At 42.6% G+C, this 27383-nt stretch overlaps 1 protein-coding gene across 2 annotated transcripts in view; it reads right to left on the bottom strand.

Annotated features, from left to right (window-relative positions):
- copb2 (COPI coat complex subunit beta 2) overlaps positions 1–27383 on the bottom strand; it is a 73313-nt gene that overhangs the window by 26978 nt on the left and 18952 nt on the right. For both annotated transcript variants that reach the window (XM_060929840.1, XM_060929831.1), the window contains exon 17: positions 26227–26441. In XM_060929840.1, coding sequence (XP_060785823.1) covers positions 26227–26441 — 215 coding nt within the window. The remainder of the gene's footprint in view (positions 1–26226; positions 26442–27383) is intronic.

Raw genomic sequence — 27383 nt, 5'->3', positions numbered from 1 at the left:
GGACGGAGCAATGCCAGCGGGCTTTTTCAGAGGTAAAGGCTGCACTGTGTGGGGGGCCACTTCTACACTCCCCTGACTTTTCTCTCCCCTTTGTGTTGCAGACTGATGCGTCGGACAGAGGGCTGGGGGCAGTTTTGTCCCAGGAGGGGGAGGACCGCCCCGTCCTCTACATCAGTAGGAAGCTATCAGTGCGTGAGGGGCGCTACAGCACCATTGAAAAGGAGTGTCTGGCAATCAAGTGGGCGGTCCTCGCCCTCCGTTACTACCTGCTGGGGCGCCTGTTCACCCTCTGTTCGGACCACGCGCCCCTCCAGTGGCTCCACCGCATGAAAGATGCCAACGTGATGTTGTTTGATGATGTTTTTTGCTCTGTTCAGACATCTAGAGTTGTAGATGTCAGTTAAGGAAGGCAGAGGGCTGCCGATGATCCTTTGTGCAGTGTTGGTCACCCTCTGCAGCCTCTTCCTGTCAGCCACTGTGCAGCTAGAGTGCCACACTGACACTGCGTAGGTCAGCAGACTCTCTATGGTGGAGCGGTAGAAGGTCACCAGCAGGCTTGTGCTCAGTTGCTCCCTCTTGAGCACTCTGAGGTAGTGTAGCCACTGCTGGGCCTTCTTGACCAGGGCTGACGTGTTGGTTGACCAGGAGAGGTCAGCAGAGATGTGGACACCCAGGAATTTGAAGGTCTGCACTCGCTCAACACACTCGCCGTTGATATACAGGGGGGCAGGGGTAGCGCTGTTCCGCCGGAAGTCCAGGATGAGTTCCTTTGTCTTAGAGATGTTCAGTGCTAAGTTGTTGGTTGCACACCACCTCTCCAGGTTCAGGACCTCATCGCTGTAGGCCTCCTCGTTCCCCCCTGTTATCATCCCCACCACTGTTGTGTCGTCAGCGAATTTGACGATGATGTTCTCTGGGTCGGTTGCGCTGCAGTCGTATGTGTAGAGCGAGTACAGGAGTGGACTCAGCACGCAGCCCTGCGGTGAGCCAGTGCTGAGGGTGCGGGCAGATGAAAGGTGGCGGCCCAGTTTCACCTGTTGGGATCGGTTGATTAGAAAGTCTTTGATCCAGGAGCAGGTGGATGATGGGAGCCCCAGGCTGGTTAGCTTGGGGATCAGGATGTCCGGTATTATGGTGTTGAAAGCTGAGCTGCAGTCGATGAAGAGCATTCTGACATAGCTCCCTTGTCTCTCCAGATGGCTCAGCACAGAGTGGAGAGCAGTGGCTATTGCATCCTCAGTCGATCTGTTAGGCCTATATGCAAACTGGTGGGGGTCCAGGGTGGGGGGGAGACAGGTTTTTATGTGGTGCAGGACCAGTTTCTCAAAGCACTTCATTATGACGGGGGTGAGTGCTACGGGGCAGTAGTCGTTGAGGCTGGCTGTGGGTGACTTTTTGGGGACCGGGATGATGGTGGCAGACTTCAAACAGGTCGGGATGATGGCTTGTTCCAGTGACCTGTTGAAGATGTCCGTGAAGACCTGTGCAAGTTGGTCAGCACAGGCCTTGAGCACCTTCCCTGGTACGTCATCCGGGCCAGTTGCCTTCCTGGGGTTTACGGCCCGGAGCACCTGTCTCACATCCTCAGGCTCGACCTTCAGAGTGAGCGGGGGAGTGCCAGTGATTGCTGTCGGTTGAAGTGGGGGTTGGGGTGGAGTGCTGGGGGGAGGTGTGAGCTGTAGTGGGAGCTGGGGAGATGGTCCGGGGGGTGGTTTGGCTGTGTGCTGCGCCTGAGCTTCAAAGCGGGCGAAGAAGCTGTTCAGCTCCTCCGCAAGTGCCGCATCCGAGTCCCCGGCTGACACAGCACAGCCCCTGTAGTTTGTTATTGCCTGAATGCCCTGCCACAGCTGCCTGGGGCTTGTCAGCTGCTCCTCAATCCTTCTCCTGTGGTCCGCTTTGGCTGCGCTGATGCCTTTCTTCAGGTCGGCCCGAGTCCTACTGTATAGCGCTCGGTCGCCGGATCTGAAGGCTGCATCCCGGGCACGTAGGAGTGCACGGACCTGGCCGGTCATACCTGGTTTCTCATTCGGGAACACCCAAATGGTCTTTACCACGGTGACCGTGTCAATGCAGTGCTTGATGTAAGCTAGCACTGCATCCGTGTATGTGGCCAGGTCCTTGTGATGGAAAACTTCCCACTGTGTTCGTTCAAAGCAGTCCTGGAGTCGGGGGAGGGCGTCGTCAGGCCAGGTGGTAATTGTCCATCTTTGTGGCTTTGATTGCCGGCTGAGGGGGGTGTATGCGGGGGGTAGGAACAGGGAGAGATGGTCAGACTGTCCGAGGTGGGGGAGGGGAATAGCTCTGTAGGCATGTTTAAGGTTGGAATAAACATGGTCCAGAGTATTTACTCCCCTCGTTGCACACTTCACATGTTGGTAAAATTTAGGCAACATCATTTTGAGGTTTGCCTTATTGAAGTCTCCTGCAATGATGTGCGCGCTGGTGGTTGTTAATGTTGTTTGCGAGCAGAGAGAGAGCGGTTTTGACGTTAGCGTCCGGTGGTATGTAGACTGCAGCGATGATAACAGCTGCTAGCTCCCTCGGCAGAAAGAAGGGTCTGCATCTTACAGACATGAACTCTAGGTCAGGAGAACAATGCTTGTCTAAGACTGTACTGTTGTTGCACCAACCTTCATTCACGTAAACGCAGAGCCCCCCTCCTCTGTTTTTCCCGGAGTCGCTATTCCTGTCCCATCTGTGTAGCGTGCGGCCTGCTAGCTGCACCGAAGCGTCGGGGATTAGCGGTTGTAGCCATGTCTCCGTTATGATGACTGCACAGCATTCACGAATGTAGCGGTTACCAGCAAGCTGTAATTCCAAGTCGTCCGTTTTGTGTACCAGGGATCTAGCATTGGAAAGATAGAGGCTTGGTAGCGGAGGTTTGAGTGGCTGTTTCCTGAGCTTGTTCAGCAGGCCCACTCTGCAGCCCCGTTTTTGCTTCCTCTCGCGTCTCCACCTCCTTCGTCTGCCAGACCCGATAACAATCCACGGAGACCCCGGTGCCCTCGCTATCTCCTCCGGAATGTTGTAAGCGCGATGAAAGTCGTTTGAAATGATCATTTCTTCTTTCGATTACGTTCATTATGTCTTATATTAAATATAGTTATTTTTTTTTTCTTTTTTATCAGACATCTAATTTTTGGGTTTGTTTACCTGACATGTTAACATGTCAGGTAAACAAACCCAAAAATTAGATGTCTGATAAAAAAGAAAAAAAAAAACTAACTATATTTAATATAAGACATAATGAACGTAATCGAAAGATTAAGAATTAGTTATGGAGACGAAAGCATCAAGGAGTTTCGCCGCCTAGAGCGATTAACACGGAAACGGGCACGCTACAGGAATCACCTGAGATTCAATCTGCGCTGCCGGGATGAGGAAGTCGTACCGGCCAGCCTGAACATCAAGAACCCGATTCCAACCAGAAACGCGGAAAAGATGATCAGGAAAGTGCGGATGACTCTGGTAAAAGAACGGATACGGTGCACAACGGATAAACTAAATAATATCAACAGCGAACTACACAGAGAGACGGAAACTTTCAAACGCCGGTTTCCCCAAAACAAGGAAATGGAAATGGCAATACACGGACACTTGGCAGACATACACGAACAGGAATTCACAGAGACAAAAACCCGACAAATACGAAAACTGGACAAACTCATCGCACAGAAAAAGAAGGCAGAACCGGAGCACGCACACATCAACGACAAATGGATTCATAACATATCAAGGTACAAACTCTCACAAGCAGAACGCAGTATACTAGCAAAAGGACTCAACTACGCTGTCACACCGAACAACATACCACACGACGAATTCATTCTGGCAACTGAATTAGCATGTGAGAAAATACAGGATCACAGACAAAAAGCAGCACTAAGAAACGCAATAGCTGGTATTTTGAAAACGGCCAAACCACCACCCAGTAACATCACAAAACAGGAAGCCAAAGCCATGAGAACATTAGCTAAAAATAAAGACATCACAATCCTCCCAGCAGATAAAGGCAGAACAACAGTGATTATGGACACTGATGAATATGAACGAAAAATGAATGAATTACTCAGCGACAACGCATTTGAAATATTAAAAAAAGACCCAACAGAAGACAAGAAAAAGAAACTTAAAGCACTACTAAAACCACTACTCGATGAAAATAAAATAGATAAGCAGGATTACAATCATTTAGTACCCACAGCCAATGTCATCCCCAGGATTTACGGTACACCAAAAATACACAAACCAGGAACACCATTACGCCCCATAGTAGATAGCATTGGTTCAGTCACATACAACTTATCAAAAGCACTCACCGAAATAATTAAACCATTACTAGGACTCACAGACCAACACTGCAAAAACTCAAAACATCTGGCAGAAGAACTAAAAAACATCAAAATGCAGCAAGATGAAGTTTTCATTTCACATGATGTCATATCTCTTTTCACCAGAACACCCACGGAAGCCACCATACAGATAGTACAAGACAAATTAAAAACAGACAGGACGCTCAGGAAACGCACAAACCTCACCGTACAAGACATCACTCAGCTCCTTCAATTCATCGCCACATCCACATACTTTCAGTTCAGGAATACAATCTACAGACAGAAGGAAGGTTTTGCCATGGGAGACCCACTATCAGCCATCATGTGCGGCTTTTTCATGGAGGATCTGGAGCAGAAAGCACTCACTACAATACCAGCGGAATACAGACCAACACTCTGGAAACGGTATGTGGACGACATATTGGAAAAAGTAAAGAGGGGACACACTCAACAACTCACCGACCATCTCAACACCATAGACAATACCGGCAATATAAAATTCACACATGAAGAAGAAACGGAGCAGTCAATAGCATTTTTGGATTTAAAAATACAACACACAGAAGATGGGGACATCAAAATAAAAGTACACAGAAAACCCACACATACCGACCAATATTTAAACTGGACTTCCGAACACCCCATAATGCACAAAATATCCGTAGTTAGAACATTACATGAACGCACAGCAATAATTACAGATCCACAGGACAAAGAACAGGAGGAACAACATATACAACACGCACTGAAGGCATGTCAATATCCACAATGGGCAATATCCAAAGGGGCGGAACAGGTTAAGAACAACAAAACACAGAAGAAAGAGAAAAAACAAACTAACAAACAAGAACACAGGGGAGTAGTTACATTACCATACATCAGGGGAATAACTGAACGCATTCAAAGAGTAATGAGGAAACACAATGTTAACACACCTGTCAAACCACACACAACACTCCGTCAGATCCTGGTTCATCCCAAAGACAGAATACATCCGGACAACAGATGCAACACCATATATGAGATTCCATGTAAATTATGCAATAAAACTTATATTGGGGAGACAGGAAGGAGTTTCAACACAAGAAAACATGAACATAAGAAAGAGTGCGAAAAGGAGACAGCTACAAGACAAACCCGAACAATAAAAGAAAAGGCACAACAGGAAAATTATAAGTCAGCTATAACAGATCACTGTAAAAGGGAAAACCACATTATGGACTGGGGGAATGCCAGAGTCATCCGCACAGAAGATAACAAACATCAGCGCTGGATCAGGGAGGCCATAGAGATCCGTAAGCGAAGCCCGAGGACCATCAACCGGGATGAGGGAGCATACATGCTCTCCCATACCTGGAGTCACATCTTGCAGGGGACGAACAGACAGTATAAGGCGTGACCGACCTGTCAAACCAGACAGGAAGGCCACGCCTTTAGAAACAGCAGCTGATAAAAGATGCGTCACCAATTAACATCCGGTGACACTCTGAGGAAGACGGAAGTTGTACGTCGAAACATGTCAGGTAAACAAACCCAAAAATTAGATGTCTGATAAAAAAGAAAAAAAAAAAAACTAATGATCATTTCTTGCCGAATGCCGATGTCTATCAGATCCATATGGGTGTATCTTGTGTTGAAGTCCGTAGGTGATGCGAAACAAACAGTTATAACACACAAAAAATACAAAAATGTGCACTTGAAAGGAGAGCTGTAAGCCGCTGCGTCCTGACGCGCCGCCATCGTGGAAAAACAAGTTGACGACAGGCTGTCAAGGGAAAAAAAAAAAAAAAACACAAACATGGGGGCTCCTCGATCCATAAATCTATATTAAATGTCCAGTGTCTTTACTAGTTAATGTGAAGCATCCTCAATTGTTTTGATAAAAGCAGTCCATTTCTCCCATTTCCTATGAAAGGTTGCTCCTCTAGATCTGAGAAAGTCATCTTTTCCATTAAACACATTTCCTCTACTTTGTCCATCCATTGCTTAATGCTTAGAGATTCAGCTTTATACCAGCATTTTGTTATAGCTTTTTTACAAGCAATCAGCAGTATTTTACATAGATACCAGTCTCTTTTAATCACCACATTTTCATTAAAAGACACAAAAATAGAGTATCTTCACATTGTTAGGAATTGTGTATCCCAAGATTTTTCCCACCGTAATACATACATTACCCCAGAAAGTTTGAATTTTGGGGCATAGCCAAAATATATGGGAGTGGTCTGCGCGCATGTTTCCGCACTGCCTCTAGCACTGTTCTTGTGATTGAGAGAATTTGCTCTTTATAAGGGGTGTAATGAAAAAACGAATCAAATTTTTCCAGCCAAATATTCTCCACTTCTTTGAACTTGTAGGTGAATGCTGTGCACACCACATAAAGCGCCACTCCTCTTCTGATATTTCTATGTTTAGTTCTTTCTCCCATTTTGCTTTAATGTATCCTGTGTTGATCCCATTTTGTTTCTGAAGACCTTGATAAATTTTTGAAATTATTTTTCTATTCCTCTTTTTAGAGGCTTCAGTCAGAATATCTATCACTGTATTGCCCTCTGTGGACAATGTTGGTCTGATTCTTTTATCGTAATAATCTCTTATTTGCAGGTATCGGAAAAAAATCTTTGTTTTCTAGTCCAAATTCTTTTTGTAACTCTCTAAAACATTTAAAGAGCCCTCTGTGGACTAATGTGCATATTGCTGTAATGCCCCTGTCCCACCATCGTCTGAATTCAGTATCTCTGATTCCTGGTTTGAATCTGGGATCTAGAGCAAGCCAAATTAATAATTTAATGTCACCCTCCATATTGTATTCTTTTACCATCTTGTTCCAGATAACCAGTGTTTGTTTGATAATTTCATTCTTGCTTTGCTGAGCCAATTTGTTTCCTACGTCCCCTCATATTGGCTGAATCCGGCAACTTTCCATCTTGGCCTCTATGTCTTTCCAGTGTACAGACCAGGAACCCTACTTGAGCTGCGTAAAAATATTGCTTCAGATTAGGCAAGGACAGTCCCCCCTCCTCTTTTGGCAATTGAAGCGTCTTATACTTGACCCTCGGTCTCTTTCCGGCCCAGATAAATCTAGATACAAGTTTGTCCCAGTATCTGAATTGTGTTTCTGGAATCAACTGTGGGATGGATTGGAAAAAGGTATAACAGTCTCGGTACCACATTCATTTTTATTACCTCAATTCTTGTCTCAAAGTCCATGTTAAAGGCTGACCACCACCCGATATCGGTCTTGATATTATTGTTAATGCTATTATAATTTATTTCAAATGTTTTCATGTGGTCTTTTGCCAATACCACACCCAGGTATTTAATAACTTTGGAATTCCATTTGATTTTGTATTTTTCTCCAATTTCTCGACCTGGGGAATAATTCAGTGTAAGAATTTGTGTTTTAGCTATGTTTAATTTATAGCCTGAGTATTTACCATAGTCTTCTAATATCGACATAAGATTAGGAAATGTCCTGTCCGGGTCTTGGAGGGCCACAATAACATCAGCGAAGAGCCCTATCCGATGCTCTTGCTTTCCTATATGGATTCCTTCTAAGTTGTCGTTCTGCCTTATCATTTGTGCCAGCGGTTCAATAAATATAGCAAACAAGGTAGGGCTTAAACAGCATCCTTGGTGAGTTCCTCGCTGTAAAATAAATCTGTCAGTTAGGTGTCCATTAATTTTTATCCTTGCTGTTGGTTCATTGTAGAGGCCTTGGATACATTGTATTATCTGTTTATGAATCCCTAGTTTTCCCAAAACCTGATACAGAAACCTCCAATTGACGCAGTCAAAGGCCTTTTCTGCATCAAGGCTCACTAGTACTGCTCTCAGGCCCTGTTTTTGAATCTGATCTATTATGTGGAGGATACGTCTAATGTTATCCTGAGTCTGCCTACCTGTAATAAAACCTGACTGATCCTTGTCTAATCAAGTCGGACATAAAATTTTCAAATCTTTTGGAAATTACTGAAGTAAAGATCTTATAATCCACATTTAGAATTGAAATAGGTCTATAGACCCTTTTCAGTCACGTGACCTTCGTAAACGCGACCACCATTTTGGACATGTAGCGGACTTCGGCTCGAATTGGTTTGAATGCGAGGAAGGCGACAAACGGAGAACATACAAGAAAAAGGAGCGAGATGCAGAAAACACCTTCGCTATCCAGCGACGTAGGGCATTTACAGGGCGAGCAGAGGGAGAAATAACAGTAACGACACATTAGCAACGCCGTACAGAAATAACGGTTTATGGCACAGACCCTTTCGGTTCTCGCTCATCTAGCTGCTACAATGACTGCTTAGACTGCAACAATAATACCTAACACACATTTAAGTATCCGTCGTAAAGACGTGAAACTCGTCGAGTGACGAGTGTGCTCATTGATAAGCTAACACAATCTAAAAGTAGACATACCATCACACTGCCCTGGCGCTGTGTACAGTTTACCTTCTATGGTTTGTGCACTCGCTATTTGCCATTACTTTCTCCAACCCAGTGTTACAGATTACAGGGAACGGCCTGGATTTAAGAGACAAATACATGCTCCTATTGTTTTGAACACTTATTTGTAGGCAGTGCTTTAATTTGTAAAGTGGGAGGTCCCGGAGCGCAGAGGATGAGCGGCTCCGGTGCGGGAAAAAAGGGGGCGGGGCGCTGCGCTTCTGGGCATGTTTTGTAATAACACTGCAAATTAAGTTCATCTGCAGATATTTTGTGGATGTCGTTTCATGAGAGAAATCACCAACAAAGCAGATATCAAAATCAGACATTAACACTAAATAAACTTGCATTTTTTAAATTTAATTATTTTGGGGTTTTTTTTGTTACATAGTCAAAAGAGGTGTCGGATCACCGGATCCAGTGTAAATAGCTGCCGGAGCCAACGCCCGAGGTTCCGGAGCGCGCTCCGGCTTGCTCCCCCTCAAATTAAGCGCTGTTTGTAGGACACTGCCTCTGATCTGTCCTACAGTCTACCAACAGCAAAGGAACACAACGCTAGCTAATGTCGTTAGCTAATAGCTACTACAGAACAAAAAAGAGGTTACAATGGGTTATTTTAGCCTATTTGGTTACACACTCGCCGCCACAGAATGTTAACAGCAATGTAATGCCTTTTCTGGCTAATTTTATTCGTCTTACCTCCAACAAAGTGGTCACTACACAAGCGCTGGTATGCCGAGGGCTGACAATCTGTTAATTTTTTTTAATGGCCGCTATCCATCTTCTCCGTCGGGATCCGATAAAATGATAACCCTTGCCTTGTTTGTTGATCGTTACTACATCCAGGTGCACAACAATATAGTGGCATGATGGAAGTCTTGCTGAAAATAAACACTTCTTTTGCTGCCGTTCCTTAATGCTGGCTGTGGTAAACTACTGGTAGTACATGTCCAAAATGGCGGCTGCGTTTGTCGTGACGTCACGTGAAAAGGGTCCATAGGATTCACAAAGTTCTTTATTTTTGCCTTGCTTTGGAATAACTGAAATTATGGCCTCTCTCCAAGAGGGGGGCAGTTTGCCTTCTGTCAGAGTCAGACTGAAAGAACTCCGAAGTAGTGGGGTTAATTCCTCCCTAAATGTTCTATAGAGGATGTGCAGTCACGTGACCTGCACGTGTGTACTCCGCCCACTCTGCCATATTGGACGGCATCAGGATAGTTTACCTTGCGCGAGCGTAATGGATCCAGGCAGTAATCCCCAAGAAAATTCGGAAAATACCCCATCTACATCGCGCGATTACTTGTCTAAGTTTGTTCAGCATCTTGAAGGTAACGTGAGGCAGCGTTACGTGGAAAAGTGTTCCAGGTTGGGGACTGCAGATCCGTACAACTTGCCACAATCCTTGTTCAGGGAAATTCGGAGCTGCGGTGCCGGCGATTTGCCCAATCTGGCCTACCACGACATTTACAATTTTCTCGTTAATCATGTTACACTGGCAAAGCCCTCAAAGCTTACAAGAGCCTGGAAGCTTATAAATATTTTGTTGCAGGATGCCCATCTCAACTATACCTCTGGAAGGTTCCGAAGAAGAATGTCTACTTGATAACCTCACGGGTAAGTGGCATTAAGACGTTTATCATAAAGAGACTATGCAGGACATTTTATCTTAAGAATGTTCGTAATCTAAACTCAGTTCCAGATAATGACAGGGTTGTAAATATGTATGTTTTTGTCTGAAAAACAGTATCTCAGAAAGCTGCGCACGTTTGCGCGGAAGCTGCGCAAATGTGTGCAGCTCTCTGATTAACTGCCTTCTTCTCATACTAATACTTCCTATTTTTCATGGACTGTAACGGCATTTGCTCATTTAGTAATTTTAATACAGAATTTACTCTGATGAAATTATTCAGACACTCCAACGCCCCCCTAAAAAAAAAAAAAATCGGATCTGCACGATTCAGCCGTGAAAAAGGCGCATCCGCCGTTTGCATCCCTGTTTAAACTCATGGGTTAACCGACTTTAACCGGCTAATGAGGCTCGGTGGTCGGTCAAGATTTTTTTTTAGTTTTCGCCATCCCTACTATGGATTGGCCTTTCAAAGGCATATATGAGCCAAAAAGATAAAACATTGTCATAGACTAGGCCAGGGTAGTAGGGCTAGGCATAGCCATTTTAAACATTAGAGACTGTCTAGTTTCTAAGTATGCAGTTATCATTCAATCCGAAAATCAACTTAACAGATGTACTAGGAGTATTGAATTAGAAGATTACGCCTACCTGATATGAAGTGTTCACTACAAATTCGGCTGGTATAACTGGGGTTCCAGTTTTCTCTTCACACAGCGGACACCCATTTTGCACGTCTCTCCACATCTGCGGGGAATCTATAAAATGACAGGCCCTCCTTTTGGCCCTGTCTATTGGTACAACCAAATGCTGAACAAGATATAACCATTCTCGAAAGATCTACTCCCACACACTTGATAATTAGAACGGGTTCGTCTAAGTTCTATGCGCGACCTTGCCGTCCAAAATGGCGGATAAACAAATATCACGTGACCTTGTGACGTCACGTGCACGCTCTATACCACTCGCCGGGGAATCCATCACTACCTAGTGTTTTGTTTGGTTTTAATCTGCTAATTGCAGCATCTAGTTCTTTTTTTGTGATGCTGGAAATTAATTTTCTATTTTGCTCTTCTCCAATAGCAGGCAAGTCCAAAGAGTCAAGGAAATCTTTCATTTCACACTCTCCCTTTGCTGTGGGTTGGGTGTATAAGTTTTCATAGTAATCTTTAAAAACTCTTTCTATTTCTTCAGGTTCGAATAGTAGTTTTTTCATTATGGGGTCTCTAATCTTGTGTATTGTGTGAGAAGCTTGCTGGACCTTAAGTCTTCTTGCCAAATATTTAGTTGCTTTAGAGCCAGATTCGTAATAGGTCTGTTTAATGAATCTTGGTTTTTTCTCAACCTCTTGACTTAAATTGTCATCTATCTGCCATCTCACATTGATTATTTGTTGTAAAGCTGGTTTATCTTTATTATTTTTATGTTGTTGTTCCAGCGATATTAGTCGATTAACCAACTTCTTATAGTCTTCCTCTCTAGTCTTTTTTTGGTAAGCTGCCCTTGCTATAAACCTCCCTCTCATTACAGCTTTAACCGTGTCCCATAGTATGGTAGAATCCACTGGGCTGTTCAAGTTGTCCTCCATGCAGTGTTTAATTTCTTTCTTCACCTCCTCCTGTGTTTTTTGGTTATTCAGCATACCCACATTTAATCTCCATAATGTATTTTTATTTATCCTAGATATTTGGATATTGAGGTAGATAATACTGTGATCGGACAAGTCACTTATCCCCATTTTATATTCCTGTACTCTATGTCTGTCTATTGTGTTCATAAAAAAATAGTCTATTCTGGAGTACATTGAGTGTGGGGCAGAGTAATGTGTGTAATCCCTCTCTAATAGATGGTGTTCTCTCCAGACATCAAACATCCCCAATTCAGCTAGAGAGGTGTTGACAAGTTTCGATAGACGAGTCTTAGATCTCGTTATTTGTTGTGTCCAGTTTAGCATTCAAAATCATGTTGAAATCCCCTGCACATATTAGAATTCCTTCATTTTCCTGGGCTATAATCTCAAACAATAATTTAAAAAATGTTTGATCAGACTTAGGTGTCACATAGACATTGACCAAAGTAACTAGATTATTATCCAGTTTCCTTTTTACTATTACATATCTCCCCTCTTTGTCGTTTATTTCTTTGATGACTTCAAAACTGACAGAGTTGGAAATTAATGTGGTGACTCCTCTCTTTGGAACTTTCTTAAATGAGCTTAAAAAAAAAAACATTTTTAAATCCAAATTTCCTCAATTTTTCGTGTTCTTGAGTTAGATGCGTTTCTTGTAAATATATCACCTGGAATTTTTCTTTCCTCAGTTTTGCCATTACTTTTCCTCTTTTAATTGTATTGTTTAAGCCATTCACATTTAAGGACGCTATTCTCATGTTGTTACACTGCATCACTTAAGAATAAAGACAAAGGAAAACATTGATAGCCCCACTAACAATGCCAAAACATTGGCATGAAACAAACAGAGCAAATATAACAGATGAACTTCCAAACAATTGAGGATCTCTCCGTCCTCACACAGTCTGATCCCGTTGGTGGATCTAGGGAAAACCCTCTCAAGTAAAGAGGGGCCTAACTTAGTAATGACAGGTCCTACAGAGAGGGTAATAGTCATTCTAAATGAGTCCAACGTTAGAACTACGAAGAAAAACTTAAGTAATCCAGGCCTCCAATAGTCGCTTTTCTTTTAGTATATGAATAACAGGGTAACCATTATTCTGACAACTAAAAACACAGGCTATCAGAACATTCCTACCGGTTATTGCTTCATTGTATAATCGCTTATCTTAGTCAAAGAATCTTTGAAACTCTTGCAGCTTTTCCTTGGCTCGTGCAGCTGCTGTTGTGTAGCTCTTCCAGGGGGATCCCTCATTGGACTGCCACTCCATTGCTGTGCGGAGCTGTGACTCCAGCCCGGCCGCCGCCGTGGTCGTCGGTGTCTTCTCTGCTTCACCTCCTCCGCACTGTTGTAGGTTCGGGGTCCCGTCTCCCAGTGGATCCTCATCCTGGTGAATGGTGTCTGGAACCGGATGCCCTTCTCCTTCAAGATTCTTTTCGCAGCGTTGTACTCCTTTCTCTTTTGCACAACCTGTGTCGCGTAGTCGTGGTCGAATGACAGGACTTTGTTTCCCAGCTGTATTTTCTTTTTCCATGCCTCTCTCAGAACTCTCTCTTTGGTAGAGAATTCCAGAAAGTTCACAATAATGGGTCTCGGCTGGGCTCCGTCTGCAGGTTTCTGTGCAAGCGATCGATGCGCTCTTTGAATTTTAAAATCTTCCGGCAGGTGGAGCTCACGTCCGAGCAGATCTTGAACAAACTTGGCTGCGGGCTCACCCTCTTCTCCCTCTTTTACTCCGTATATACGGAGATTATTTCTCCTTGATCTGGATTCCAAATCGGTTAACTTATCCTGAAGAGCTTTTTGTTCTCTCAGTGAGATGAGAAGAGCATTGTTAGCCTCCTGTGCCCAATGTTCCAGCTTTTCAATCCGCGACTCAGCCTCATTAATTCTGCCGCTCTGTAGCTGCTGTTCAGTGGCGACTTTAGCGAGTTGTCAGTTTATATCCTGTCTGAAATCATCCAAGTCTTTTTTCACAGCACTCCTCAACGTTTCACCAAATGAGCAAAGGGCATCTTTTATTTCTGTTTTTAAATCCCTCATCTCCTTTCTAGATCCGAGCCCATTTCTGCCTCGCTTCCAGTGTTGTTTCATGACCGCCGTCGTCTTCCATTACATGTTTAGCTAGCAGATCATCCATTTCTTCTGTCGTCGTGTTTTTAGCCTGAGCAAGTCGAGTTTTCCTACCCATCACAACTTACCAGTCACATTACAGTCGGTATGATTTCTAGCTGTGGTTATTCGAGTTATCGGGTTTTTTTTTTTTTACACTTGACTATCAGAGCTCTGATGCCACGCAGCCTACCATGCCATGTCCAAACCGGAAGTCCGATACATTTTCTCAGTTTAAACATTTGATGTGTGTCATCTATGTTCTATTCTGAATAAAATATGGAATTTTGAAACTTCCACATGATTGCATTCCATTTTTATTTACAATTTGTACTTTGTCCCAACTTTTTTGGAATCGGGGTTGTACAGTACTCAAGTAAATGTACTTTGTTACTGTCCACCTCTACCAAGTAGCTATGATTTGTGGTTGCTGAGAAAAAGGGTGTTTTGGACAGATGGATAGAGGTAAACCAGTAAGATGGTCAATCTCAAGTACACTGCAAGCAGAGTTTTGCCATATCAGCAACACCGCATGGTAACACCACAGATTTATGCAATCACCTTAAATGTCACCACAAAGAGCAATATGATGGTGTAAAGGGCAAGAAAACATCAACTGAAAATGCCTGTTTCCTGACAGCACAGACATCAATAATGGAACCCTTGCACAATGCATCACCATACCCATCAAGCTCCCATAAACATAAGAAGAGAAGAAAAGCGATCACTTAACCAAAGATATAGCCCCCATTAACACCGTACAAAACGAGGGATTTAGAAAAATTATCAACACCTTGGACAAGTGCTACTTAATGCCCTCCCACAACTATTTTTCACACGTTGCACTACTTGCTCTGTACACTCAAGCAAAAGTAGAGACAGGATTGCAGCAAGTCCATCATTTTTCAACAATGACAGATTTATAGATAGTTTTCACATGACGTCACATAGTCGGGGATTCCCTAGTGGCGGCCATCTTGCGGGTCAAGCTTACCGTACGGGTGACTGAGCACACATTGTAACGCGCGAGTACAAAGTCTTCAAAAGAACCCAAGCAGGCTATTTAAAGCTAGCAATGGTGCACACCTGTTGTATTCACGGCTGTTGTAATAGGTCAAATGATGAAGTCAAGCAGAGCTTTTATGGAATTCCCACTGTACGGGAGCACGAAGGCGAGAAAACAAACTCAGCATACAAAGGAGAAATCTATGGCTTGCGAGAATCAACTGCAAGGATTATCAGCCTCCCAAACACAGCAAAGTCTGCGCCGATCATTTTATAAGTGGTAAGTTGTTTAAATAAACAATCAATTGTGTTTGTTTGTTTTTGGAAACCAAAACATCATGTGAACAATCTCTGGAGAATGCCTAACTGGAACCGCTGAGTGTACATTTACATTGTAATGTACACTTAATATCGCTCGTTTGTCACGTTTCTATTTGAAACTTGTCACTTCACTCACGCAAGGGTCATTTTTGAAAAACATTCTAGGTCTATTCTGTATGATTTGTTTTGTGTTTGGGATGCAAACAGCGCGCCTTTTGGCGGATGCCGCCTGAATCGCGCAGATCCGATTTTTTTTTTTGGGGGGGGGGGCCGCGTTGGAGTGTCTGATTATAATTTCAAAGTAAATTCTGTATTAAAATTACTAAATAAGCAAATCCGTTACAGTCCATGAAACAGGAAGTATAAGGATGAGAAAAAAAAAACAGTTTAAATCGGAAAGCTGCGCACATTTGCGCAGCCTGAGCGGTGTGCAGGACTGCGCAAATGTGCGCAGCTTTCCGATTTAAACTGTTTTTTTTTCTCATCCTTATACTTCCTGTTTCATGGACTGTAACGGATTTGCTTATTTAGTAATTTTAATACAGAATTTACTTTGAAATTATAATCAGACACTCCAATGCCCCCCCTAAAAAAAAAAATCGGATCTGCGCGATTCAGGCGGCATCCGCCAAAAGGCGTGCTGTGAATATATAAAAGTTGTATATATCAGACAGCCTTTCAAGTTTGATGAAGTCAGTTTCAGGCTTTGAAGCAGGCTTTGGCAGTTTCAGGCTTTGGCAGCCCTGCATAGTCACTTGAAAATGCATCTTTGTCCACTTCGTAGGGGTCAATTCCCCCAATCAAGGCCAGTTTGGCTGCATACCGTTGTCGTGAGATGTCGTCTAATGTATCTATATACTTCTGTTTGCTTGATTTTGCCGACATTGATCTTTATTTTAGAAAACTGACTACATAACTTCATAAATTCGTCCAAGATAACATAGCCGGGAGTGGCGATGGTCCGTTTTGTTTGCCCCGCAAGATGGCGGCTGGGGGGCGTTCCCCGGAATGCCGTGATGTCAGTGAAAACTATCTATAGTCCAGCCGAACCATAGGAGTGTCTAACTGTCCATTTCATAGCAAGTGACTACACCATTAAAGCCAGTACCTACAGACTGCTTGTTTTCCCCCCTGAGGATCACACAAGCGAGACCAGTGTGACATTTAGGGACTAAAGGATTCTCTTCTTGGAGTTTGGAAGAGGAAAGAATGATGTGCATAACCACAGACAATGGGTCCCAACAGTGTAAAAGCAGCCTCCATTAACAACTGGGCAAGGCTTGAAGCGTTTTGGGCACAGGTTACATCTGTAAGCTGCTACTTTTTTTTTTTTTAGTTATGCTATTTAGCTAATTAATGTGATAATGTTAAAATCAGCAATAACGACCACAGTAACAGCAACAGAAAATAATCCTAATACTTATGTAAGCTTACATCAGTACTTAGTTACTAAGCCTACTACTACTAAAAAAAAAATAAAATAAATAAAAATTTAGACAGACAGATGTATTGGTTCAAATTTTTTTTCCTTCTAGAGAATGTAATGAAAGATACATGAATTGAATGCGCTGTAGAAGTCTACGCAAAAAGCTTGTGGGTTGCTTCAGTTACAGTTGGAGGCAGAAGAGTCCATCATTTTTCAACAATGACAGGTTTATGGTCCAGCCGAACCATATAAGAGCCTAACTGTCCATTTCATAGCAAGTGCTGGGCTCACGCTAGCCGCTCGCATGTCCGCAAATTGCGAAGTTTTATTCCAATTTGTGAAAAGAAAATCATCTGTATTCGCATTTTATGCGAAAGTCATTTAAAGTTTAAGCAAAATCCATCAAACAATTGCGATTTCTCAAGATAAACAGTACCTTTCAGGGCCTGAATTTGGGCGCGGGATTGCAGGTATCGCGCATATATATATTTTTTAATTCCCACACCTTTAACGATTCCAATGCGAGAGATTCCCGCACACATTACTGCATTGCCTGACAACGTCAATCTAATAATGGATCAGTGTGAATGCGCGACTACCTTCTGTTCTCAAGGTTACTTGAATTGAACCGTCCTTTTACTGACTGACCCCCCTCTCCCCCCGTAGCCTACTCAGGAAAAAAAAAAAAAAAACAGCAGACACAGTTCACACACACACACGCACTCTTCCTCTCTCGGACTTTAGCTGTAAAACAAACCTGGACAGCTGGCTAAAACGTACAAGTGCAGTGGCAGAAGTTTCCCCTGCTAAGAGGAAAACTCCTGAATCCGATGGTGGTAATAGCAGTGTAAGTGATATTGTTGAGAATACACAGGACGAGACAGCTAACGTTAACGTCGACGTTGCGAAGGGGATTAGATCAGAGCATGGCTATAAGAAAAAAGTATTTACAAAGAAAAGCAAAGGACACTGATGCTGACAAAAGGGATGACCACTAGGAGAAAGAGTAGGAAAGACTACATATGTACAAGAATGCTGCACTCAGCAAAGATTAATTGTTCAGTGTTGAGAACAATTTGATTTTTTTTAAATTAAAGATGGCATACGACACAGGAGACAGGGCTATAATGGTATAAGAGAATCCTGAAAAGTCAACAAAGACTGTTGTCATGTTAACGTTCTATATGTGGACTGAAACAAAGTTTGTAAATTCATTCAGTGTTAAGAACAGTTTGATAGTGTTTTCTTATTTTAATTGTAGACATTAAACAGAGGACAGGGATGATCAGATCAAACATGAGAATAGAAAATAATATAAAAGCTGATAAAAAAAGATGATATAAAAATGTTATAAAAGGAAAAAGCAAAGGTCACTGATTAAAGAGATGGTCACTAAAAGAAGAGACAAATAACACAAACATAGTTAAGAGAATCCTGAAAAGTCAGCAGACTGGTTTAAGTAAGATTTTAAGTTAGACTTGTTGTGTCAATAAATTCATTGAGTGCTATTAAGAACAGACTGATTTTTTTTCTTTTTTTATAATTAAACAAAGCAGTGACACTTAAAGAATAGTGCATGAAGATGAGGAAGAAGCAGCTGTGTAAAGCAACACTAAGGAGGTTGTAAAATTAGCTTAACTAAAAGGCACACAACCTTCTAAACTCTTCCTAGAGCCTTACTCACACTGCTAGAAAAAGGCTATTGGTGTTTGATGGCATAATACAGTCAGTCAGCAATGTCATGCTGTAAAGGATCGCTTTCATTTTGTGGTGGTTTTCTACCCTCCACCCGAAACTGAACAGTCCATATCTTAGACGGCTGGTGGGAATAATACTTGCATTTATCCACCCGGCCTTTGTCTGACAATGCTATCCAAATTTGGAGATATCAAAATGAAAAGTCTACTAAAAAGGATACCTCAGATGGTGACAAAAGGTTACATACTGTAGAGATCTTCAATCTGAGTAGTGGCAGAAGGTAAGACCTAAGCTATTTAAGCCCACAAGTAGTGTTCCCCACAAACTGTATAAATCCCCCCCCCAAACTGTGTAAATCCCCCCCATTTGAGTCACTGAGGGGGGAATTCCCCCCCATTCTGAAAAATGAAATTCAGGCCCTGCCTTTCATGTCCATCTTCGATGTTTTGATTTATAACCAACGCCCGCGAGTTTCGAAGCTTCTTATTGGTTGACCGCAAATTACGTTTTCCAATAGCATCGGACCTTACATATAAAATGATCAATTTCCGAGTTGCGCTGATAATGTCGGCAATTCTCGCTCATTAGTGAACAAGATTATAGCGAGGTTTGTTTAAAATAAATTATCCGACTTTACGTATGACAAAAACTTATCTAAAAAGTGAGAACATATTAGAATATTCTGTTAGCTTTCTCAGTTAGGGATAAAAACACGATATAACCATTCTAAAGACGTATTTTCTACATAATATCAACCCTGACAGAACTTTGGAAGAACTCACAGATGAACCAGGATATATCGACCAAGTGTACCTTGTTTTCAGAGCGTTTTGACGCACATGGTTCAAAGTTTTGACTGCAAGTGTTTCATTTGAGAAATTAATGGTGAATATCATTATATTTGGGTTATGAGATTCATAAGAAACAACCATTGATTTTAACTCCCTGAGCTCCCTTCATCCTACCCATAAAAGACACCCCCCTCCCCCTAAACACACGGATCCCAATTATACACACACACACACACACACGCACGCCAGTGTAGGTATCACGCCGCCATTTTGGGTCTAAGAACTACAACTCCCAGTGTTTATCTTGCGTTGACATACGTCACGCCAGGGGCGGGATTATCACCACGTCCGCCATGAAGAGATAAATAATGGAACAAACGCTCAACTCCTCATCTCTGGCTCTGTGGACTTCAACTCCAACAGACAATAAAGAGACCGCTCGCATTTGCAGGCAAACCCGGGAACATCTCACTTCGCAAAGATTTATCATCCAGCGCGTTCTGTGTTCACCTCTGGCCAAAGTAAAAATCCAGAATAGCGCGATCTTTAAAAACTCAACCTGAGTTACAACCGGCATTCGTATTAAAGTGACGTCACAACTGCCGTTTAAACGCAGTTTTTAATCCAGCGATCAGATTCCTTCTAAAAAGCACTGTGCAGATTAATTCTGATCAGAGACTTTTCCTCACGAACGCTGAAGTTCGGACCAAGAATCCTCTTTTCATCACGTCGGACCCGAGTGCTCCGTCGGACCAGAAAGTTCTCTCTCTCTCCACCTTCTACAGAAACTTCCCCACAGCGAATATCTCTCCACATCTTCCTGAAGAATGTTTGAGTAAGACTGGCATTTTTGGGCTTAGTCATAATAATCAGCTTAATCATAATCATAATTAAACTAGTCTAGGAATTAGTTTTATGAAGTAGTGTGAACTTTAACTCATGAACTGTTTATCTGTCACACTGAAAACACTCAGCGTGTTGAATTGTTTATTTTGTTTTACTATCATTTGTTTTCAGTTGATAGGCTGTGCATGTTTTTCTTTTATCTCTTACTAACATAATTCTCTTAACACACATTTTGATCTTAAGAGTTCAGGGGTTGGGTAATATTATGAGTGTGGAATCCTTTTGTTACTGAGAAAACACGTGCTCAACAGGCCTGACCAGGCCTGATACACTTTAGAGCTTCCCTTTTGTCTTAGCTTAGCAACACGAAGCTAATCTGGGCTTACCTCGTGCTCAACACATTTTGGTTAGCTATACAGAACTAGCCTTTTGTCTAAACACATGATCAAGCCCTCCTCCACACTCACACATACCAACACAATCAGATAAGAACATTCCAAATTTTATAGCCCCTCATACACACACACCCTTGCTCTCTCCCTCTACACACACCCACACACACCCTCTTACATACACATACACTACCTCACAGTTTTCCAACTGATTATTATTTTTATCTTTGTTATAATAAATTCATTTATTAAACAACCTGTGTGTGTATTTCATTTGTTGTGCAAGGATATTTCTGAAGTCCCCAATCGCAAAGAATTCAAAAAGGTGCATATCAGTTATGCAAATGGTAAGTGATTGTAATAATTTAATGATATACCATAATTTAGCTGTTTGGTAATTATTATTGAGCGCTAAGATTAATGGTATGATTCAATGATTCACTGAGTCGATTCATTTGAACGATTCACTTCAAACGATTTAAATGAGACTGATTCTTTTTAATTATTAACCTTCAAATTTAATGAGACTGATTTAATGAGATCACTTAATAATTAACCAAATGCACCTACACCAGTCAGCATACTACAGAGGGTGACTAAGGGCTAAAAGGTGCATAGATAGCAAAGAATGCAAAGCACATCACACCAGATGTTCGATATAATTATAATGAAAAATATGGACTCCGTAAACCAGATTAAGCGGGTTAAATTAAACACACTTTCATTACATATATACAGTTCATGAAATGATCAAAATAAGAGGATTCACCAACAAACTACAATAATTCATTTTTCAATATTATGTCAGTGCAAGAAACATTTAGAAGTATAACATATCTTGCTAAAAAAATTACTTTGCTAAAAAGAAAATTGTTCTTTTAGCATTTCTTGCTAAGCAAAATTGCAAATTGCTAAAGAAAAATGTGAGTCTTTAGCACTTTTCACTAAAACAATTTGGGTCCTAGAGTGAGCACAGAAGTGACTACACCATGAAAGCCAGTACCTACAGACTAGGGCTGCTCGATATTGGAAAAAATCAATATCACGATTTTTTCAGTAAATATCAATATCGCGATTTTTAAAACGATATTTATACACCTTTTTTTTAAAAGCCCCGATCATCAACACCCGAGGCACCGGGCCACATTTTTATAGTACAGGCCTCATAGGCTACCTGTCAACCCTTCCCGTTGTACCCTGAAACGCCTTTTACTTAAACTATTTACTGTGCAAGCGCGTACTTTGCATAGGTCCTATCGCCTGCACAAGGCTCACGTTCTCCTCACTCAACATTTCCGATCACAGAGGATGGAGCCAGCGCTGGTATTACCAGTGATTACTGCGTAACGTCCACACTGGCTCGTAGCCAGCCAAGGATAAAATCTCTCTCTCACACACTACAACGTAAGCTTGTGTGTTGTTAAGACACCAACATTAAACACGCACACACACGGACTGGCCATTGGGAGTAGCGGGAGTTTTCCCGGTGGTTCAGCGTGGGCCGGCGGAGAAAAAAAAAAAAAACAGTTGCGCGCTGGCCTTTAATATGATAAGCAATGTTAACAGTTTCTTTAAGAAACAGTTAACATTGCTTATCATATTAAAGGCCAGCGCGCAACTGTAATAAGCAATGTTAACTGTTTCTTAAAGAAACTGTTAACATTGCTTATCATATTAAAGGCCAGCGCGCAACTGTAATAAGCAATGTTAACTGTTTCTTTAAGAAACTGTTAACATTGCTTATCATATTAAAGGCCAGCGCGCAACTGTTTTGTTTTTTTCTCCGCCGGCCCACACTGAACCACCGGGAAAACTCCCGCTACTCCCGATGGCCAGTCCGTGTGTGAACACGCACAATATAGAGACAAGTCCTTAAGAATTAACATACATGAAAATAGCTCAGCGGCATGTAAACATTCCCTGAAAGTGTAGGTGGCACTGCGGCTAGATGCTACGTGAAATGGCACAAGGCAAACACCATGCTTCGCTCAGTCAACAGACAAAATCCACGAACCCAGTAGTCCTCCTACTACTGTGGGTTAGTGTTCTGTGGCCAAAAACACCCTATGCACAGTCATTCCAAAACATCCCCACTAGTTGCAGGTTATGTCTCAAATACAGATATGCGTTGTGGATTAAGCGATCTATTTTCAAGCATCAGGCTTCTCTTCCTTCATCTTCCAAATGTGGACTCCGCTATCTTTTTGGCATGTCAGCATTGAAATACCATTTGCTGAGATATTTCACTCGCCATTAGGAAAAGTAAAAGCAACACATGATTAGGGCTACATGATTAGCAGGGGGACACCGTTTTAAGCGCACGGAATTTTAAAAACAATGTAATTACATCTGAGTCCGTCTACATCGCGCAATAAACCCGTCCTTAGCAGAACCTACTTCAAAGCATGATGCTAGCTGCAGATGCACAAGTCAAAATCAAATGAACCCAAGTAAACATGCCGCGGCGGGCAACATTAATAACCAAATTGCCTTACCTTAAAACGCTGCCTTGACCACAGGACGACTCGCAATTATTCCACTTAAATCCACACGGTTTAACACATCTAACACAGCTAGCAAGCTGGATATGTGCTAATATTGTTGTGCTTGTTTTCTTCCGTAGATGCCATTTTTACATTACCCAGTCCCACATCCAAAAATATGACGTAAATATATGTTAATTGTATTATTATAACTATTAGCAAGCAAATCAAACAACATATTAAGAAATCAATATATCAAATCACGCGACACGTATGAAAACAGAAGAACTGATTTTTTACTGTTGCGGAGATATCGCGGGAGTAGAATGGATGACGTATACAAGGCTACGGTGTGCCTTAGGGGACAGAAGGGTTGTTTTACCTTACAAATGACAAAAAATCGTTTCATATCGATATTATGAATTTTGATATCGTTTGACACCAATATCGATATCGTGATAAAAATACGATATATTGCACAGCTCTACTACAGACTGCCTTTTTTTTTTGAGCCTTGGTAAGGCTCAAAATGAGCTCAAACTACCTGAACACAAGCATAAAACTGAGTGCCCAACAAGATGGGGATCAAGACAAGCTATGGTCCAGAGGGTACTTGAACAGCTATCTGCTATTTCACACGTGTTCACCTCTGACTGGAAGACTAGACACCCAATTCCCACATGGCAGAATACTGATGTTCTTGAGGTAATCAACAGTACCCTTAGCCCACTGACAGACTTCACATATAGCTCTCCTGAGGGGGCATCAGTGAGTATCTCCTCTGTGAAGCCGGTTCTCCACCTTTTTGAAACATCAGTTGTGGCAGTACAGGAAGACAACACAGATCTCACAAGATCATTGAAGTCAAGGACCCTGAGATACGTTCAGGAAAAGTACAGTGACCCAAACACACAGGAGCTGCTAGACAATGCCACAACTCTCGATCCAAGGTTCAAAATGAACAGGGTCAGTGAGAACAACAAAGCCAGACTGACGGATGAAATGACTGGCATAACTTCAGCTACAGTAAGTATATAAATTAGATTATTGTGACAGCGGGGGCGTGGTCGAGCACTGGTTTGTGAATGGTCAAGCAATTTAACCAAACCCTAAAGAACTTAACTTGTAAGTTTGTGCATGAACACGCTCATAATTGGGATTAAAGGGCTTGAACCCCCGTTTGCAGTACGAGAGGTCCCGCAAGCCTCCATGGGGTTTTCCCCATTCGAATTACTATATGGGTGCAAGCCTTGGAGTGTCCTAGACGTCATCTTGGAAAATTGGGAGGAAGGGCCTTCTGACATTCAATACATTTTCGAACGGTGTGTAAAACTCCGTCACCTAACCAAGGAGAATTCGCAGCAAGCGCAAGATCATCAGTCCCAACTGTACAATAGGGGGGTGCGCCTTAGAGAATTCACATCGGGAGATAAAGTTCTCGTATTATTGCCCACGTCAAACTCTAAATTACTCTCCAAGTGACAACTCAGCGGGTTGGGGACATTGACTATAAGGTGACGAACGGAGAGGTGGGGCACAGCAAATATACCACCTCTATCTACTCAAACTATGGAACAAGGGAGTCCTTGTGGCGTTGGCAACAGTAGTTCCGGAGAGGGAGAAGCTGGAGCCAGAGGTAAAAACCAATATCCGCCGTATGATCCACCCCACTCCCCTGTGGAGAGCACCTCTCACCGGTTGAACTCATGAAGATTGCCAGATTGCAATCAGAGTTTTCTGACGCGTTCTCACCTCTTAGAACACCACATCGAGACACCTCCAGGGGTGGTGGTGGGACTAATCGAGGAGTCACATAGTGACTGGAGCAGCGCAGTAGTTCTGGTTTCCAAAACTGACAGGTTGGTCCGGTTTTGTGTGGACTATTGCAAGGTCAATAGTGTGTCTAAATTCGATGCATATCCAATGCCTCATGTTGATGAACTGCTCAGTCAGTCAGGAATGGCTCGTTTTTATTCAACACTGAATCTGACAAGGGGCGGGCTGGCCGGCCAGACAGACACTTTATTGACTTATTACTAGAGGCTTTGCACCATCACCTGACCCCACAGCAACAGTAACTATGCCACCATGACAGGGGGCACGCTTGTAGTGCTTCATTCAAATAAGTTAGTTATTAGTTATTGATCTGTATGGGAAGGTTGTGGTGCATTTTGGATATGCAAATTGTTTTGAACAAAACACATCAGATTTTTTAAATATGCCAAAAGTAAATTCTTCTGGGGGGGGATGGAGAAATTTCTAAATGTAGAAGGGAAAAAATATTCGGCAGGACTCGGTGTTGAACCACCAAGTAGGTCATAGGTCAAAAACCCTATGGTCTGCTCACTTCATTTCATCCCAGTTGCTTCGTTGCCTCAGAGACTGGGAATCTTGCATTCATTGATTCAGCTATGAATTCTGAATCACATCAAAAAGTGCTCGAAGATAATATGAGACCATGTGTTCAAAATTTGAAGTTGAATTAGAGGTAGACTTTTTAATAAGATAATGATCCTAGGCACACGAGCAAATCCACCAAGGAATGGCTCAAAAAGAAGAAATGGACGATTATGGAATGGCCTAGTCAAAGCCCAGATTCGAATCCCACTGAAATGTTGTGAGAAGATTTGAAAAACGCAGTACACACAAGAAAACCCTCAAACATCTTGCAACTGAAGGAAAAGTGGTCAAAAATTACAGCAAGCCGATGTCAGAGACTGGTGGACAATTATGCAAAACGCCTTCAAGAAGTTAGTTCTGTTTAAAGGGGGCAATACTATAAGTAGCTTCTGAAGCCAAAGGTGTACTTACTTTCTCCACAGAAGAATATTACCTCGACTGATATTTTTGTTGAATAAATGATTATTCAACATGAAATGAGCTAATTTTCCTTGTCGTTTTGTTCAAGTATATAACCTTAGGCACTGTATCAAAAGGGTGAAATGTTTTCTTATTTAATTATGTTGAGAAAAAGCTACAATAACCATGGGAAGCACTTAATTTTCACAGTGATTGGCTGATGCTGTATTTGTAATATCGTTTAGAAAGATTAACTTGAAGAGTGGATTTTCCATTCAATATAGTTATTCAAGAAATGAAAAATGTACTCACTTCCCCTGCAAGAAGTAGGTCATGAAGGCAACATTGTTCTTGCCGTCCCGTTCAGCACCCTCAGCCAGTTTGCTCACCATCGCAGCATTGCCAGAGGCTGTAGCCAACAGCAGCAGGCCTCCATAATCCTGGGCATGATGAAGGCACTCCTGTGCCAAGCCAAACTGGCACTTACTGATAGCCAGCTCTGCCAGCTGCTTCCACTTTTGTTCAGACTAGATTTAAAAAAAAAAAAAAAAAAATCCACTTTTGACTATAGCATACCTGCCAATCTTGAAAAAAATTTTATGAGTACAATTTTACAATTTCATGAGTACCCCCCCGCGTCAACCTCACCCCAACCCGGCGCGCATGCGCCCCCACAGACCACAACCAGCAGACCAAAAACACACTTTCAATCCAGTTTTATTGATTGACCTTGGGAACATAGTCCAGTTTTGTAAAACATTCCTATTGATAGACTTTGGGAAACTGTTACTGATGGCTCTTGGGAACTTCCTTCCGCTTTGAAAAGCACAACAAACATTAAATACATGTGCAAATGAAATGAAATTAAACCAGAGCCACTCTTTCAAAATAAATAACACATTAAATTAATACAGCAGGGTTTCCCATACATAGACCATTGTGTGGCACAGCGCCACACAATGGATTCCTATCGCCACACAATCAGACTCGCGATTTTGGGGGAAAAAAATTTCCGTTGCGTATCATTCCGTTCAGGGGCGGCACGGTGGTGTAGTGGTTAGCGCCGTACCCTCACAGCAAGAAGGTCCTGGGTTCGAGCCCCAGGGCCGGCGAGGGCCTTTCTGTGCGGAGTTTGCATGTTCTCCCCGTGTCCGCGTGGGTTTCCTCCGGGTGCTCCGGTTTCCCCCACAGTCCAAAGACATGCAGGTTAGGTTAAATGGTGACTCTAAATTGACCGTAGGTGTGAATGTGTGTGTGAATGGTTGTCTGTGTGTCAGCCCTGTGATGACCTGGCGACTTGTCCAGGGTGTACCCCGCCTTTCGCCCATAGTCAGCTGGGATAGGCTCCAGCTTGCCTGCGACCCTGTAGAAGGATAAAGTGGCTAGAGATAATGAGATGAGATCATTCCGTTCATTCATAGTGCTCTTTCTTCTCGTTCACGTGCGCACACAGAGAGAGAGAGAGAGAG

The sequence above is a fragment of the Neoarius graeffei genome, chromosome 1 (genome assembly GCF_027579695.1).
Source record: "Neoarius graeffei isolate fNeoGra1 chromosome 1, fNeoGra1.pri, whole genome shotgun sequence".
NCBI lineage: Eukaryota > Metazoa > Chordata > Actinopteri > Siluriformes > Ariidae > Neoarius > Neoarius graeffei.
The sequence above is the reverse complement of the archived record's forward strand: the minus strand, read 5'-3'. Positions and strand labels throughout refer to the sequence as shown.